Genomic DNA, 17420 nt, shown 5'->3' on the forward strand with positions numbered 1-17420 from the left:
TGGCATCGCAGAGAATGATGGTCCGTGCGGTTGTTACATGGCGCAAGGAGGTAGGACGGGTGTGTGTTTGTTGCTTGCGACGCGAGATGTGAGGTCGCGGAGTGTTGGAGAAGATGCGGAAGGTGACGATGCTTGTGGAAAGCGTTCGGCACGGTGTTTGGCTGTGGGGCTTTGCTAAAGTCCGACATCAGATTCGCTGCCAGATCAGCACTGCCAAAACGTCTTGTAGATCCAGTCAAATGTCCTTCCATTACAATATTTCATTCAAGAATACGCTAGCCTTGATTATGCTCCGTCTTCGTCTTATGTCCTACAAGATTGGTTGTAATACATTCAATGCTTTTGACGCCAATCCCATTCTCATGCCACCTATTCAACGCCTCGCGCTGCAAGAATGCTAACGAAGAGAAAACAACCCAAAATACGCAATCATCGCTTCTGTATATCTCCACAATGCTCTCACTCTGATTCCCTTCTCTTCAACTCACGGCTTCTTAGCGCGCAGCTTCCTCGAGCGTAGCACTGAGATCCCTCGCCCGCTGGATCCAAGCCTGATCATCCATGTCCCGCCCCAACACATCGCTGCTCAAGATGATGCGCATTACTTCCGCAAGACCAATGGCGTTCTCAGGACCACCAAATAACGCGCCAGTTCGTCTGCTTACTGCACCCCACTGCTCTACGAGATAGATGATCCACTTAACAAGCAGTTTGCGGTTACGACCAGCAAAAGGCTGTTCCTGTGCATACCATAGTGCTTCCAGAGTGGCGACCAGGTTCTCAAATGGCGCTTGAAGTTTGAGGAATACATCGATCGGCCACGTGAGGTTGGAGTTGAGTGCAAGGTTCTGCGCATTCGGCGCATTAGCATCGTGTACGTAGAACTCGAGGTCGTATTGGAGAAGAAGCTGCAGGACGATGTTCACTGGGAAAACGTTGTCGTTAAGGTTGGTACGATGACCGAGGTCCTCTACCTTCAGTGCGACGATCTCCCAAGGTGCTCCCTGACGATCAGCCAGAGCATTGCGATGTGTTTGGTCAATAAGGTTAGTCCACGTCGAGCGGATATCGGGTACGCTGCGGTAGTCGGCAGCGTGGTAGATCAGTAAGCATATGTCGTAGTATGCCGCTTGATCGGCATAGTCGTGGTAAAGCTAGAGGAGTATTAGTAAAGTCATCACTAGGGATGTGTCATAAGAAACTTACTTCATCAAGAGGGTGGATCTGGCCGTTGAGGTGATCAATGACATCTTCTCTTCGCTTCCCAGCAAGTCGCTCATCGCCCTTGATCCTTTGTAAAACATCGTCTTGAATATTCGCAATGTCCAAGTGATCAGTAATGTTTCTTAGAAGCTCCTGTCTTGACTGCCTGTTGCGTACCCCGTTCTCCGCGAACCCATTCATCCGTGTAGAGGCATTGGCCTTTGCGCGTGACAGATACTCTATCCTCTTCTCCAGTGTCAGGGGTAGGGTGCTCTTGGCGAGCTGGTATTGTGTCTCAGCAGCGCTGAGGTAGTCGTTGTAGTGAGCGTAGTAACGCCATAACAAATCCGCATGTGCCAAGTTTGTCTCAGAGCTTTGCCGCAAATAGTCGACTACAAAAGGAGAATTGATCTCCAGCAATCGCTCGGCCCAACCGTTCTGCATGTACCAATCGTACAAGTAGTTTTGAAAAACCTCGTCGTCTGAGCTGTTGATCTGCTCGTAAGCTTCGTGCTTGCGACGAGTGACCTGTGAGATGACACCATCGGGCACGGGGCCCTGCGTGTTGTACGCTTGATCTACAGCTTCGACAACCTTGCAGATCAACGTGTAGCAAGAGGCGCGTTTGTCGAAGTATTCTCGGCGCGCGTCATTCGAGTCGACATTGCTATCGCCCTTGTCTCGAATCCAAGACAAAGCTTTGTTACCCCGATCCCATTCCTGAGCGACTTTCAGAGCAAGTCTGATAGCACCTAAGTGGCACGTTAGTACTGTCAAAGAACGGATAGTCAATTGAGCTTACCAGCATAGAACTCGAGTTGAATGTACTGATTGACTGTTGCAGCCAGGTTCTCGTAGCTCAGACTCTTCGCCACCTGCTCGAACAGTCTCAGACTGTCATTGAGCAAGATGCGTCCACGTTCAGCGTTTGCGCCGGAATCAGCAGCCTTCTTCAGACTCTCTTGGGCCTTGAAGATGACAACATCGTCTGAGCTGCAGAAGCTGCCGCATTTCCTCCGCAGAGCTTCGGCAACTGATTCAACGTTGGAACCCTTGGTGATGTTGCGGTTTACAATAGCCTTGACAAGCTCCCTTGCAATCTCTTTACCTTCTTTGACGGAGAAAAGACCGTGGAAGGTGAGTTGGCGTACCCTTCCTTGTAGTTGAGGATCTGGCAGCAATACCAGAATATCTTCTAAGCGCTCTTCAAAAAGTACCAGGACAAAGGATATTCCCTCAACAATGTTGTTGATCATCTGCAACAAACTATTGAGCGCCCTGTTCTCGCCTTGGAGCTCTACTTCTTCTTGTCGCGATGTTGCACGTCCGAGTGCCTCTGGACCGGCCAAGCCTTCAATGAAAGATCTGTTCGATTCGAGGAACTCTTGGAGTTGAGCCAAAGAACGCTGGACTTCTTGCAACTTGGCGATTGGATGTGTCGATGTGAGGGCGGGTCCGGTCGGTGTAGCAGTCTCCGCGATAATAGGGGTATTCCAGATGGACCGGACAATGCGCGACACATACATGGCAATACCATCGTGTCTCGGTGATGCGCGGACATTCTCTACACTCAAGCCTTCTACTGTCGCGCTCTCTGTCAGATGTGCTTTCCCACCAAATTCAATAAAGACTCTACGCGCAAAATCAATGACCTCGGGATCAGTAACCTTCGCGATGCGTGAATCGGGTCCGACGTCTGAGCCTTGACCGCACGCAACAGCCAAAGCCGTAGCGGAAGTCTCGGCCAAACCGTACTGCTTCGCGAGCTTGCGGATGTCGCCTTCAGCGCCTTCCTGGCCTCCGTTCTTCACAATGGAAGCAAATATGTCGACAAGTCTTCTCCGTCGGACCGTCTCGATGCCGTGCGACGTGATGATTGCATATTCGCACAGGGGTTTGTCGAATTGGGTTGAAAGCTCATTGCCGAAGCCAAGAGGTTCGTTCCTCGCCGAAAAGGGTTCTGACACCAAACCAATGTCCTGTACTCTGCCTATGAGTTCTGTATACAAGCCAGTCTCGGTGTATCGTGGAGGTTCCGAGCTTTCTCGCTGACCCAGTAGCCCAGAGTGAGGGGCGGAAACAAACATATGATGGTTTTGGTCGTTTGGCGATCGTAGGACAAAAGAGAAGAATGCACCGGGCGCGTACCGCGTTGCAAGAGTGGTCTCTCTAAGATATCTCGACTCGAATCCAACCGCGGTGCCTCCCTGGTATGGCTGCACCTGAGTTGAAGTGCTCTGCTGCGAAGGCTGACCGTCGTTGGGAGGGAATCGAATGTGTCGTAGTTGCATACTGTTTGGTGCGCTGGTGCTGTTGGCACTCCATTGTCCACCAGATGTCGTGCTCAAATACAGCCTACATCCTGACGATGTTGTGGCCATCAAAGATAGATTGTCTGCTTCGGTACTCGAGATGGGGCTCAAGTGAACGATCTGCATCTTGTCCAGGACGCCTGTCGGCCGTACAATGTGCCCACACATTGTCTCGATTTGTGTTCGTGTCCTGGTGAGAGAGCTCTCGAGGACGTTTGGCGCGCGCATGTAGTAAACCTTGATGGTACCGTTGGTAGAAAGTGTGTACAGGACGTTGCGGGTGTCGTCGATTACCATCTGCTGGATGCCGGCTTGTCGCGTTGGTCCGTAAAAGGGCAGTGCTGGGAGGCCAATGGAGGTTGTGACGTGGTTTGTCTTGCTACACTTGCTGGAAAACCATTTGTCTTCCTGCTGGTAGTTCAGCTCGTATACGTCCTCGGTCTGGCCATCGCCAAAGAAGATGCGCCCGGTTGTTGTCGAGCCGGCGATTGCAGTCACGTTGATCTTCCTGACCGAAGTCGATAGTCCGGTCCGGTACATTGTGATGCCGTGAACGCCTTCGGGACCTCGCTGGCATTCGACAGCGATAAGGAAGATGTCTGAAACGGTCGCGACGACGAGTAGGTATTCGATGGTGCCAACAAAGACGCCAGGCCGCGGCTTGACGAGCTTGACACAAGTGATGTTGCTGGGTTGCTCTTCAAATCCGACGAGTTCAGGATTTGGATGTGTGTAGTCCCAGAGGTAGACCTGGTTGTCCACGACAACCCAGGCGTGGTTGATCTCAGCGAACAGGCCCATGCTCGTCGACATCTGCGTGTGGTCTACCTGCTCAAAGACGGCCTCTGGAAGTTTGTAGGAGCGCAGTTTCTGGAACGGCGCCCACGCCGGGCTGTTGGGCAGTTCATACTCGCCCGAGATGCCCTCTGTGCGGCTTTGTTAGCACTTCAGCAAGCTTGTACGACTGTTGCGTGACTACTCACGTCCGATGTATGCCTCTAGAGCGGGAAACCGGTTGTCTCGATCCAGCATGCTGTTGATAGTCCGCGATGCGCGATCGATCGGGCTCTCTGTTGGCGGTGCAGGCAGCGCTTGCTGTTGCTGCGGTGGTGGTTGCGACATGGAGCCTGTTCGAGCGAAGCCAGGCCGGTTGGGCGCAGGTGTGTTGACGAACGCCCCGGGCGTGGGGCGTTGCGGAGTCGCAGGCGCCATCTGGAAGGCCATGATGGATTGTGTATGGGGTTGACGTGTTGCGCTGGTCGTAGCCCGGGTGACAGCGAGCTTCAGATGGAGGTTGGGGGAACGCGCCGGGGAGATGGCGTGCACATGAGCTGCGCGCGGAGGCTTAGGTGGTGTCGAGGCAAGAAAGGCGCGCAGAGAAGGAGGTCAAAAAAAGTGCTCTGGCGCAATTGCGACGCTGAGGCTCAGGCACAAGGTGCAAAAGTGACGGCGGTCCACAACAAAAGAGATGCTTGGCGCGCAGGGATGCTAGCTATTCGCGTCAGAGCGCGTTAGGGCAGTCCAAACTTTTGTGCTTGGAGTGTTTGACTGTCGACATTTCACGCGCCCCAACTCAATCTCTCCGCCTCGGATCGATTTCGTATTCTAGCTCGTCGTATACGCTGTCTGTGGTTGCTCCTTCCAGCTGCAACATTCACCATGTCATTGTTTCGCACCACAATGCTCCCAAGGCAGCTCCTTGCGGCTCCCCGATCCATGTGTCTTCGCTACTCATCCACTTCTACGCCTGAAAACATTGTTCTCCCCCGCTTGCAGTCCGACCTCAAGACGGCCATGCGTGCGAAGAACAAGCCTGCTCTAAACACAATCCGTGCCCTGCAAGCCGAAATTATAAACGCCTCAAAGACCGCCAAGCCAATCACTACTGATGGTGCCCTCTATTCCCTCATCCAGAAGCAAATCAAGTCTTCTTCAGCCTCGATTGAAGAGTTCCGAACTGCGAAGAGGCATGATCTGGTAGAGAAGGAGCAGGCGCAGCTGGATGTCTTGAACGGATATGCCAAAGAAATTCCAACAGTAGAGGAGAGCGAGATTGATGCGTTGGTGAAGAGCGCAGTTGAAGGATTGGAGCAGGGCAAGAGGAATGTCGGTGCCGTCATGGGCAAAGTCATGGCAGGCGTCAAAGGACGACCGTTTGACTTGGAGTATATCACGAAGAAAATACAAGAAGCTGTTGGGGCCAAATAGACGACATGATGCGCTGGGTGGGGGCTGGACGATTGTAGAACAAGTGTACAAATTCTGTGTAGACTACCGACTCCTCTCCAGAAGAGGTAACGAAAGATACGACCAAATTACGACACCAGAAATGATGCCTTGAAAATTGCTTTTGCCTGGTTGAGCCGATCCATCAATTCGGTGGACATGTCGCTTTGCGGGGTATCGTTACCACTCGCTCGTGGCCTCGGAACGTGGCAGCTTTGACAGTCCAACATGGCAGAGTTGCATGGAAAATTCCATTCATGTCTGTTGGTTGTCCATGCGTTCAGACACACGGGCTGGAGCATTGTAGCACAGTTACATGGTGGCTAAGGCAGCACCTAAGCGGATAGCTGCGCCGCGATCCGTTTCCTGGCTCCGGGACTGACGTCATCGGTAACCAAGGCTTCGTTTGGCGGACATGCATCCCCTCGAATGCAGTCGGTGACAGACACTGACGGTAAGGATAGCCTGGTGTGTCCAAACGACGTTGGGTGACAAAACCAAGTATTTTGTCTCTGCCGGCGATACTCAAAAGATGTAGAGACCTCACATGACAGTGGGACATGCCCAACATGAGCCCGAACCCACATGGATTCACATGAAACTGAACCATGGGGAACTCGGCGGCAAATGAGAAACCAAGGCATATCAGGGGTGCGTCGCTCCAGTCATGGCATAAGTTAGCGCCCAGGCCAGATGCAGGGAGTGCAGCATGCGCGAGCGCCGATGACGAAGCCCGTCGCGAATCCTGCATATCAAGTTGGTTGCACCCACACACCACCAAATCTCCGGCGAGACTTACATCCAAGACACTTATATTCTCGTTGATCCGCTTGTTGCGCCACCCTCAGTCTGTCGCATTACTGTTGCTGGCGCGCCTAGTACATGCCTTGTTCCCTTGTGACATCTTCCGACACATAACCGGCAGCCCCGCACCATACCTCATACATCATCACACAACCACTGACAAGCCGCACTCGACCCTTCAGCCATGTCCGTCTACCGCTCCTCAACGGGCAACCTCGACCGCTTCGAAGAGCCGCCCCGTGGCGGCGGTGAGCGATGGGACCGCGAAAAGTTTGAGCGCATGAGAAGAGGCGGCGGCGGTGGTGGTGGAAGCGTCGCTAGCGGCAGTGGCCGTGGTCGCGATGAGTACGACCATTACCGCTTCCAAGAGCATGATCGCTTTCCCGGCGGCCATCGCGATATTGACTTCCATGAAGACCGCGCACGCAGAGGCCCTGCCGTCATGGAGAGAGAACGTTTCCACGAAGATGAGCGCTTCGACCGCCCCCGCCGCCGCGCCCCCTCCGAGTTGTTCCATGAGCCTACCCCGTCCGAAGTTGCCAACCAGGCGCTTGCTCCGTACCGCCGCAGGTCCGTCATCGACAAAGACATCAACATCGACATTGACATCAATGAGCGTCGGGGGCCGCTCCCACGTCCGCCTCGCCCGGCTCGGCCGCAGTTTATCCGACGACAGTCATCTCTCGACACTTTTGACCGTAAGCCCATGCCACGGTACGGCGATGTAGAGAGATACGAGAGGTACGAAGACCACGAGTACCGACCACCAGCCAATGTTCCCATCCCACTTCCAATTCGCGAGCGTCGACGATCACCCCCTCGTCGTTTCCACGAGGAAGATGACTTTGAGGAAATTCGATACGACGACCGCAGCGCAAGAGGCCGGGAGCGAGAGGACTACCGCGAGGTCGAAGTTCACCGTGAGAAGAGCAGAGTCCGGAGGAGCAAGAGTGTAGCAGCCAAATCGACACGCAGCTCTTCCATCTCCAGCTTTGAAGAAATCCAGCCTTCCCGTGCGACCTGGGGCAAGAAGGGCAAGACGAGACTTCCCAAGCGCTTGGTCAAGAAGCAAGCTGTTATCGACTTGGGCTACCCATTCGAAGAAGAGGTATGCCGTTCATTCACACTACTAGAATGTCACTGATCATATTAGGACGACTTCATCATTGTTACCCGAGCACTCGAAAAGGAGCATATCGATGAGGTGATCAAGATCAGCGAAAGCTACAAAGAGGGTACGCATCCCATCATCTCTGGACGATCTTTTCTAACCATCTGCAGAGAAAATCACCTACGTGTATGAGGAGAAGGCTGATGAAGCCCCACCACCGCCAGCTTCGGTAGCTCCACCAGCTTCGGTCGCCCCTCCGCCTCCACCACCTGAAGAATACTACCCTCCTCCACCGCCATCTGTAGTACACGCACCACCCCCACCTCCACAAGTGGTATACGCTCAGCCGCCTCCACCTCAGGTTGTCTATGCCCAACCTCCACCGTCTCACCACGCGCCAACTGTCTACGCGCCATCAGAGCGTGCACCTTCCCCATCCATCCACGAACATGAGCGCTACGTCGAAATCGACCGCTCAGCCGCCATCCACGGACCAGCGACTTCTTTCCTCCCAGAAGGCCGCCAGCTCGTCCGCCGAGACGATCGCCGTTCTGAGCGCGAAATCCGCGACGAGATCCGTTTCCTGGAGGAGGAACGTCGCATGCTCAAGTACGAGCGCGAAGGCGACCGCGAGTATGAATTCGTCGAGCGTACCCCCCGCAAGGAGGTTATGCGCGTCGACAGAGATCGAAAGGGTAGGTTAGCCCTTGTTCGCTCGGCCCATTAGAACGACTCGTTGATATTCGGTGGTTACAGTACTAGTACGGAAAGATCGCCCAAACCCCAAGATCGTGGCGCTGGCTATGGGAGCTCTGTCTTAATCAATCGATTCGGATTTTTGAACCAGAATAAGCGTCCGTATCTCTGGATCGCTATAACTAGAATGCGGTAAAGGGTGGTACTGGGCTATCGCAAGAAAGCCTCTTTCTCACGTCTCTTAACGAGTTACGGCCGACTTTTTGGGACATTTCTTCTATTCTCAATCTCTATTGTTCATGAGTATCATTTTTGTTTCAGGGCGCGGATATACAGGCAAACGTCATCATGTTAGGATTCATGGGCAAGTTATGAGTTATGTATGATAATGAATTATTACGACTACAAAGCATGTCTATGACATATGTCTGATTTAGTGGTCTGTAGACTCGTGATCTCAGTGACCCATAATGAACTAGTAGTTTGCTCAGTCTTTACTGCCTTTTTTTTTCCTTTCGGAAAGCCAACGTACAAACCCTATACACTTGGTTGATTCAGCAACATACATAATAGAAATACCAATCATCAGTCAGGAAAAGAGCTTTTCTCTAAACATCCCTCATCGCGTAGATGGAACAAACCCGGAGAGACTGGTAGCCATCTGTCCAACTCCGATTACAATGCATGTGGACCCACTTCCACAATTGGTCCAATGTACGACTTCTTTGCGAAGAGAAGATAGTACGCCACACTGAACAAGGCAACCGACCCGGTTACGACACCTGCCCAATTCATATGCACAAGATCGGGGCTGACCTCGCTTGGCCAGAAACTGAAGAAGATAATCAAGGTGAGATAGCAAATGGCGACGACGTTGTTGGCCACACCCCACGCCCCTGCTAGACGCCAAGGACCCCAGGTCAGGCTGCCATCGTAAGCTTCGTCGATTTGGGTTTCATTGAAGATGGTGAGCGAAGACTCAGGATTCTCTAGGTCCCCACGGAGCCGGCGCCAGAGGAGAAGACCGATTGCGAGAAGGTAGGAGAGGTAGAAACCTTCCAGGACGACGAATATCGTCCCGTTGAAAGCAGCGCTATTGCCGATATTGATCAGAGCCAGGAGGGCGGTAGATACCGTGACGGCTAGGATGGAGACTATGGGAATTGTGCTGCGCTTGTCAATCTACTATTGGTTAACTACACACTCTTCGAAAGCCTGTCGGTGCAGACGCTCACCACACTGAGAGCACGCGAGAAAGGAAGACCACGGTCTCGAGCAAAAGACCAAGTCATACGAGATGCAGCGGCCAAACATCCCATTGCGCTACAAAATTCGAGGAGAACGATGATGGCAACCATGACAGTAGCACCAGCCTCGGATCCGACAGCGTCTTTGAAGATGCGGAGGAAGGGCGCGGTTGCGGCATTTTGATCGCCAAGCAATGCTGGGATATCGTGTGCACTGAAGAGAACAGCGAAAAGCATGCCTAGTGCTAATGTACCGTTTACGACAAGACTGAGAAGCATCGAGCGAGGGACGTCGGTACTGGCGTTCTTGACCTCTTCAGCCATCTATGATCGTTAGTGAGATGTGATATTGGAGGTTATTTGGCTTACGTGGACAACTGAATCCGTTCCAACAAATGCCAAAGCATTACCTTGAAGCCCGACAAAGAAGGCTAGAGTTTGTGTGTTCCAAGCACCTTCGTTGTGAAATGTCGTGAAAATCTGCTTAGCAGAGTTGTGGATAGGAGTCAGATATACCAGTGGCACCAGAATGCCGAAGAAGCCAAGAACGTGGACAATCAATACAACGACTTCGATGGTAGGAAGTGCTCCGCTTATGAAGACATTGATGAAGACACATAACAGTAGTATGGCCCAAAGGAGAAGAGTGCCGTGCCATCCTTCTCGAGTATAGGTTCTGTCAAGATCATTCAGACTGACCAGTTGGAGAATCAGGTCCGCAACGAAGTAACACACGGAAGTAAGAGCTGCTATCCAACCAACGACAGTGAGCCAGCCTAAGAGAAATCAGAACAGACTAATCCAGTCTTAAATACTGCACATACCAGTCAGATAGCTGAAGAACTTCTTGTTCGACCGTGGCGCCAACAAGGAAACCCAATGGTATTGTCCACCAGCAGTTGGAACTGCACTGGCAAGCTCGCCTATACAGACGAAGACGGAGAAGTTACCCAGCCATATAAGTATGAAACCGTAGATGAGACCAGCAGGGCCGCCACTGCAATGTCGTCAATCGCTGTTGGAAATATAAAAAACATTGAGCACTTACTTCGCGAAGCCTATAGAGAAGATGCTGCTGTGATATCAGCAAGAGTCTTCGTGACAGTCACGCAAACTTACACAAGCAAGGTCTCCCAAGTACACATCAATCCACACGAGAGTCCAGTCATTGACGCCAGTCCGAAGCGGCGCTGATGTTATCAGATCCTAAAGGTACGTATTTCTGGAGCAGTTCATACCTTCAGTACTTGCTCCTTTCCCACCCTCGCCAACTCATACTTGTCGCGATCGAATTTAGGGCCTTTCCCTTCTGACATGGAGCCTCTCCCCCTTTGCCGCAGAATCTCATGGTCGAACGTCTGCAGGTCAATATGCTTCTCCATGATAACCTTTGTCCTAGTTTTTTTAATCCGAAACGTGTTGAGCAACAAGAAGGAACAAAGGCAGTTCGCAGTAACAAGTCTCCAGCAAGCAAATGGACCAGGAAAGGAAAGAGAAGAAGATACCCGGGACGTGTGCCGTGATACAGGGCATATTCTATGCAAGTCAATCTCGATATATACCCCTTCCAAGTATAACGTGAGCCATGTACACCTGCAAAGACGGCAGAGGTGAGGACCGGGAGGCGGCCGTTCGGCAATGCAATCGAGCCTATGGAAGTTAGACACTAAGCCAGTGATTCGCACCGCAAAGGCAGTTGGAGGCTCTCTGCAGTGACGGCGGCAACTCGCAATTCGACGTATCACACTGCAGTCGTAGTCTGAGTGACTGGTCCACAGTAAACGGGCGTTGATTGGCGCTTGAGTTGCACACTCGGGCTGCCGAAGCTGCAAAAAGCGGTGGCATGCATAGTTGTGGATCCCTCATTCATATATCTTTCAGGTGGTAGAGGCAAACGAAGTTTTTCCCAGCCGTCTTCGCGTATTTTTCCAGCAGCATGGGCTATGCTTGAATGGTGAATGCATATCTGCACCCGGCCATCATACTGTGCATATGCCTAGGAAACCGGCGTCTCCAGTTTCTGCAACTAGCAAGAGGACTGGTAGAGCATTCGATCGCAAGACAAAATGGAGTCAATAAGAGGCACCTGGCATCGTCAGCACTTGTCTCTCAACGTGCGACGACGGGCTGCCATAGCTATCCAGTTATATGTGAACCAAGGATTAAGCAGGTAGCAAGTGGCAACAACAACTGCTGTCATACCGTAAAGATCGAAAGTCAAGGCCTTCCTGCAGATCTGTTGTGGTACGGAAATGGCCAAAGAGGGTTGCTGTTGTTGGAGGATGAAAGGAGAGTGGATCACTTTATGTTCCACGAAGCTGGTAAGTCATCGTTGACCCACGTGGAAATCCGCCTCTCAATACATCCGCGTGGTTTCAACGGCTATCATGACGTATTGAAATATCTTGCATGACGGCTCAAGCGACACGCGAGCTACCTGGGAAGGGATGCGCCGCTTTGCACCAGATGATGTGCGAGCTGAGATCTGGCTAGCATGTCTGTCAACACGCTGCACTGCTATCGGAAGCCTGCGTAGGTGTATGCCATGCTTGTTGCATAATTCTATCTACTCTTGGATGCCAGCATGTGCAGCTACTGGCATGCCACATTGCATCTTGGTGCAGCACGCGTGAAACACTCCTTTTGCGGCATACTACGGAGTACGAAAGCCCGAGGAAACACAAGACCTCTTGTTGACTGGAACAAGCGCAGACTCAAATATGAGTAGAGATTCGAGATCGGGAGTTGACCTGGTCAATTGCTATCGCTGATCTCTCATGCTTATGCGACGTATGAATGTAATCGGATGCGACTGGCAAGCACTTGACTAGAGTCTCTTGAGAGTCAAGGCGGTCGGTATCACCTCAGAACGCTGAATCACTCAAAGATGTGCCTGGCTCACGGATCGTGGCACAGTGGAAGGTCCCTATCGCTTACGTGACTGTGATACCACCTCAGTGGACAATTTTCCAAGCATGATGAGACAACGTTTAGTGGTGCGATTGTACTTTTGATTGAGAGAAGTCCCCAAAGACCTTCTTTTAGGGAACTGTACGTCGGGGATCATAAGAAAATATAGCTCATTCGGTAATCGCAAGGTATCATTACTCAGCGAAGGTGATATCGCAAAAGGTTAACTAGCGAATACGATTCAATGCATGATCACGATTTCATTGCTGGAAGCATCACAACTCTTCACCTCCGCTTCCTCCCATTGCGCGCTAACAACCGTAGTCTTTAAGATCTTGGAACGACTTGCAGTACTGGCTGTCTCCCACCTTTTGTCATCCCATCGCTTCTGGTCATGCTTGTGATGTACAGCAGTTATTTCAACGTCCATCTCCCCATCAGCACGACGAGGACCTCCAGGAACACCGGATGCAGAATTGGCGTTTGTCGTCTTCTCTTGTGAAAGCATTGGTAAGAATCGTCTGATTCTGTTTCTTTCCGTGTGACTCTTATGACTATGTCTTATTCCAGCACCCACCTTTGAAGTAGTGCTTGAGAGTTGATACGAGAAGCTTTTATTGTGCGAATAGCCATGTTCTGAGGATGTGCCCCGACGTCGGAGCTCGTCACTCCCATAGAGGCCCGATGGTACAGATTCTAGGAGCGGACGAAGGTAAGGCACACATGATGTGAGAATTGTTATGCATTCGATGATCTGTGTGAAGAGTGTCCATTTCCAAAGATCCTTAGTCGGGTTGGGTGATGTGAATCCGCGAACGTAGGCCATCTGGACTGCGGAGGCTACGATATCTCTGCGACATGTCAGGAGGGGAAGATCATGGCAGAATGTTTTGCGTCTCACAGTGACCGCGCACCAAAGAATGTCAGGATAGTGATCTTCTTACTCGTGCTCATCTGTAGCGTCATGATGACGTGTACTGGGAACAGTATTAAGGCCAAATCTGTCACTATGTTGACGACACCCACCGTCTGCCAGAAGGTAGCCTGGATACATTGTCAGTAAAAGCCTCAGATATGCCAGCTTACTTTTGCGATATACCAGATTAAAGCAATCTCCTCCCCTAACAAGGAAGCGCCACGGCTCTATAGCGCCACATTGGAAAGCCGATACGACCTCGGAAAGCGCGCTCCACAATGCGATGAATCCAGTTAAACCCAAGCCTAGATTCCGATGCAGTTTTGACTCAGTCAGAATCATCAGTAGCGAGATAATGGATAGTTTCGCGAAACATAATGTTGCGACGTAAAGCAGCTTGTTCGCATATTCCGCCTGCAACGCGATCAATGAACACGTCGCCTCAACAAGGCTGAATCAGGTGCTTACTTGCTGATACACCACAATCTGACGCTCAGTCAACACATGACTATCTCGTCCAAGGCCACTGTCGATCTGCACGCTGACCGATGCACCAGAGCATATACTCGCAAGCTACTCAAGATCAATTAGCAAGAAAACATCCATAGACTTTGGGCAATTGCATCCATGATGACGTACCAAAGCAAGCAGAACGAACGCATCGTCAAAATCAAGGCTCCTCCTGAGTGCACGCTTCGTGATAAGCCTAGTCAGGACCGCCAAAGCGGAAGTGATCAAGAGAATCCAGGTCACCACGTTGACGAACGGACCGACATCCGCGCTGCTTCCGGGTTGGCGCGGGACAGGGTGATGAAAAGAAACAAAGAGAGATGGCGCCATCATCGCATCGTATTTGTTGTGATTAGATCGGGCACCAGAAAGAGCAGCGCAAATCGCCAAAAGAAAATGCTAGGGTAGTGACAGCCAGCAAGAACAAACAGTCTCATCACACACCAGAATGTGCGGTGGGCAAGGGCGCCAGTCAATACTGGTGCTCATGCAATTGAAAGGTTGGTACGTATGGATAACAAGCTTCCCAATGCGCCTATCCATCTGATAGAGGGACAGAGTCAGACACCGCCAGGTAGCCTACATTTGGGGACCACTAAAAATCAGTACAGCACACACTGTAGTTATCCGCTCTTCACCTTAAGGCGACACATACTTGCAAACGAGAGAGGTCAATTAGATTGGGAGCTGGCTGGGCAAGGATTTACTAGGCTGACAAGCGGTCGGACAGCGTTGTACAAGTGTAGCAAAATAAAGCCACCAGTACGTAATGACGACTAGAGATCTGTGTATACTCGGCTGAACCTGCCTCCTTGTGAAGGCAGGCGTTTTTGTTACACGATCTAAGTCTGGTGAGGCTAACAGACGCTGGCAAGTTATTTCAAGGTACACGTCGGGCGCTAGAATAGTAAGCTGCATCGGAGCAGCCGGTATGTTAGCTTGATAGCTTGTAGGAGACTCGTCATTATGCAATCGCTTGCTAGCCTGCTCCAGGGTCTGCTAACCTTGGTGAAACCTTGCGACACATCAGACTCGGCGCAGTACCACGTCTGTTTGTAACCGCGTGATTGAAAAGTGGTAGCGCAATCCGGCAGTGGAACATTTGACAGCACAACCTTGTGAGGTGTCTCATCAATACGCAAAGTCGCATTCGGGTGGCTGCCGCAACGGTGGCGCTATCTGTCAGATATGGCTGTTCACAGATTGTTGCACAAAGAAGTTTGTGGCAGCCGCCAAGGCGGATGTTCAAAGGTCAAGGCCGAATGATAAAACCCACATAAGCAGCGGTGAAGTGACGGATGTTCGTATTCTGTTATGCTGCTACATCGCTCTTCGAGACTCATGCTTGAGACTAAAGAATTCCATCTCTTCCATGTACGTAACAAATGTGAGATGCGTCGAGCTTAGTCAAACCTGGGAACTTGACATGTGACTTGGGTCGGAATCCCACAAAGCATGAGCTCGTACTTCAACTCAAGATGCTTACGGACGGATCTCCACAGGGTTCTTCGCTGGGCGATGAAAATCGGGGACGCTCCTCTCCACGATAATGCTGTCAGCATCAACAACCGCTCTGCCGCCAAGGAGATGTTTCATGAGTTCCTTGAGCTTCTTGATATCATCCTGACTGAGGTGACTGATATCGCCAAGTGTCGGTTTGCCGTGATTATCCCAATTGACTCTATCATCGATAGGTGCCGGGTTGCGGGCGACTTCATTGATATCTGGTACGGCTCGTGCGACAGAATGCAGGGTTATTGGCGCTGCAGTGATGCCCACAGCAGAGGCAAGTAGCGGAATTAAACCGGTAGTGATGTGCATGGTGGGTGGATCGCAGACAATGTGCTTAGTTCCTCTTTTTGGTGCTGCCCATTATTAGAAGGTTCATGCCCTTTTTAGCATTCCTACTTACTTCAGGGAAAAGGTTACAAATGCGAAAGTGGTGTATGAGATGGCGTGGTTCCAGACCTTCGCTACGGAATATAAGTATGAGCTCCTTTAAACCCAGCGTAGCATCTTCGGAACCATTGCTTCTCGTACGTGATCAAGACATCCCGACGTTTCAGACACGCACGCCTTTGAGGTAGCTCGGCCACTTTCAACAATTTTCCGGTTCCGTATCAGCGTTGCACTGCGCTTCTTGCATCCTCGCCTTGTAGTCAGTTCAAGAGACTCATCGATGATCTGCGACCATAACATTGACCGTCCAGTGATATACAGAGCGAAGCAGATACTTCCCGTGGCCACGAAATCTTAGGAGTACACGAACTTCCGATCCATGACGTTCGACTGCTCAGGGCTGAGGCTGATGATGTGGTGTAGCCTCCAACGATATCAGGTCGCATATCTATCGGAACTTTGACAGCAACCGGTCTTTCTTACTACAGTCAAAGTCAAAGAAAGGTACAATCTTATTTTAATTGGCGCAAAAACTCAACCCCGTCCTCATGCCATTCTTCTCTTAGTTTTGTTCCAGTCATGGCTTTAGAACACCACGACTTCTTCTCTGTCAACACTCTGTTCATACGCGTCCTTGTGTCCATGATACTGGAAATAAGCCTCTTGAAACTTCCGGTATGGCGATTCCGGTGGACAGAAGGCGAAGTTCTCTAGGGTGTTTGTCGCTTCGCGGTAATCGTCGAATTCGTAACAAGCATGTTGGTCAGGACGCGTGGCCCATGAGATCAGCTTATCCCAGTCACGGCACCGTCGAAGTTGGCCATCAACCCCTTGGTGCGCAACTGGAGCTGACATTGGTGTATCGTCCGCAGTGCACATGATATCCTGGCGAAGGCCATCGAGACAGTGGTAGATGTGAAGAAGATTGAAAGGCCGGGGGTCACCCTTGTGCTTTGAGACGATGGCTTTGCGGACAAGTTTCTGGCAGAGTTAGTGATTTAAAGTAGAGCTTAGCTTGTGGATACGTACGAGACAATGCAGATCATGGATCCCTTTGATATAGTAGATGCTTCGCTCAGTATCCCATGGGAATCGAGTAGAGGGAGGTAGACTCATCCGTTTTGCGAATCCGTCTTCGAGCGTGATTGCCATAGCGTTGGTGTTTATAGCGTCCCATGCTGCCTCCATATCACTATCACTGGCGTTCGGATGCCAGTACTCCGTCATCGCGTGATATGGCACAGTTGTGTCGTAGGCTAGTCCACCTTCGAAATGTGTAAGCTAGAATGAGACTTATATGGCTCCTTGCTTACTATAGTTACTCTTGGCTGGAATGTGCGCGATGCGGAGCTTTGCATTATCCATCACGAGTAAGATATTCGCTGAAAGAGAAAGCAGCAGAAGAGACATGTACACGACGAAGCTTCGTGTGTTAGTCGGGATGATTTCAGTACTCTTAGAGTCCCACGACACGCCTCCCTCGTCTTTCAAATCAGCTGAGATCTCCTCCGGTTCATCGGTGCATACTGGCTGATACGCTGGAGGCCGCTCCATTCTTCGATGCGCTTTGTGAAGTGAAGGTAGGA

At 51.2% G+C, this 17420-nt stretch overlaps 6 protein-coding genes across 6 annotated transcripts; 2 read left to right on the plus strand and 4 right to left on the minus strand.

Moving 5' to 3' along the window:
- Positions 1-494: 494 nt before the first annotated feature.
- Positions 495-4739, minus strand: GT037_001285 (nucleoporin-domain-containing protein; the record flags this gene model as incomplete). Its single annotated transcript, XM_038926332.1, has 4 exons — positions 495-1154; positions 1207-1955; positions 2006-4441; positions 4499-4739. The coding sequence occupies 4 exons, from the start codon at positions 4737-4739 to the stop codon at positions 495-497; spliced, it is 4086 nt and encodes a 1361-aa protein (XP_038792188.1).
- Positions 4740-5174: 435 nt separating this feature from the next.
- GT037_001286 (uncharacterized protein) lies at positions 5175-5723 on the plus strand (the record flags this gene model as incomplete). The annotated part of the gene is made up of 1 exon (XM_038926333.1): positions 5175-5723. The coding sequence occupies one exon, from the start codon at positions 5175-5177 to the stop codon at positions 5721-5723; it is 549 nt and encodes a 182-aa protein (XP_038792189.1).
- Positions 5724-6729: 1006 nt separating this feature from the next.
- Positions 6730-8477, plus strand: GT037_001287 (uncharacterized protein; the record flags this gene model as incomplete). Its single annotated transcript, XM_038926334.1, has 4 exons — positions 6730-7653; positions 7699-7780; positions 7827-8351; positions 8413-8477. 4 exons carry the CDS (start codon positions 6730-6732, stop codon positions 8475-8477), a joined length of 1596 nt encoding a protein of 531 aa, XP_038792190.1.
- Positions 8478-9027: 550 nt separating this feature from the next.
- On the minus strand, positions 9028-14268 carry GT037_001288 (amino acid transporter; the record flags this gene model as incomplete). The annotated part of the gene is made up of 11 exons (XM_038926335.1): positions 9028-9534; positions 9588-9923; positions 9969-10375; positions 10424-10596; positions 10648-10671; positions 10719-10789; positions 10838-10994; positions 13411-13553; positions 13609-13839; positions 13894-13998; positions 14065-14268. 11 exons carry the CDS (start codon positions 14266-14268, stop codon positions 9028-9030), a joined length of 2358 nt encoding a protein of 785 aa, XP_038792191.1.
- Positions 14269-15417: 1149 nt separating this feature from the next.
- On the minus strand, positions 15418-15756 carry GT037_001289 (uncharacterized protein; the record flags this gene model as incomplete). Its single annotated transcript, XM_038926336.1, has 1 exon — positions 15418-15756. The coding sequence occupies one exon, from the start codon at positions 15754-15756 to the stop codon at positions 15418-15420; it is 339 nt and encodes a 112-aa protein (XP_038792192.1).
- Positions 15757-16419: 663 nt separating this feature from the next.
- Positions 16420-17388, minus strand: GT037_001290 (uncharacterized protein; the record flags this gene model as incomplete). The annotated part of the gene is made up of 3 exons (XM_038926337.1): positions 16420-16815; positions 16864-17099; positions 17148-17388. The coding sequence occupies 3 exons, from the start codon at positions 17386-17388 to the stop codon at positions 16420-16422; spliced, it is 873 nt and encodes a 290-aa protein (XP_038792193.1).
- Positions 17389-17420: the final 32 nt, after the last annotated feature.

The sequence above is a fragment of the Alternaria burnsii genome, assembly GCF_013036055.1.
Source record: "Alternaria burnsii strain CBS107.38 chromosome Unknown 705, whole genome shotgun sequence".
Taxonomy (NCBI): domain Eukaryota; kingdom Fungi; phylum Ascomycota; class Dothideomycetes; order Pleosporales; family Pleosporaceae; genus Alternaria; species Alternaria burnsii.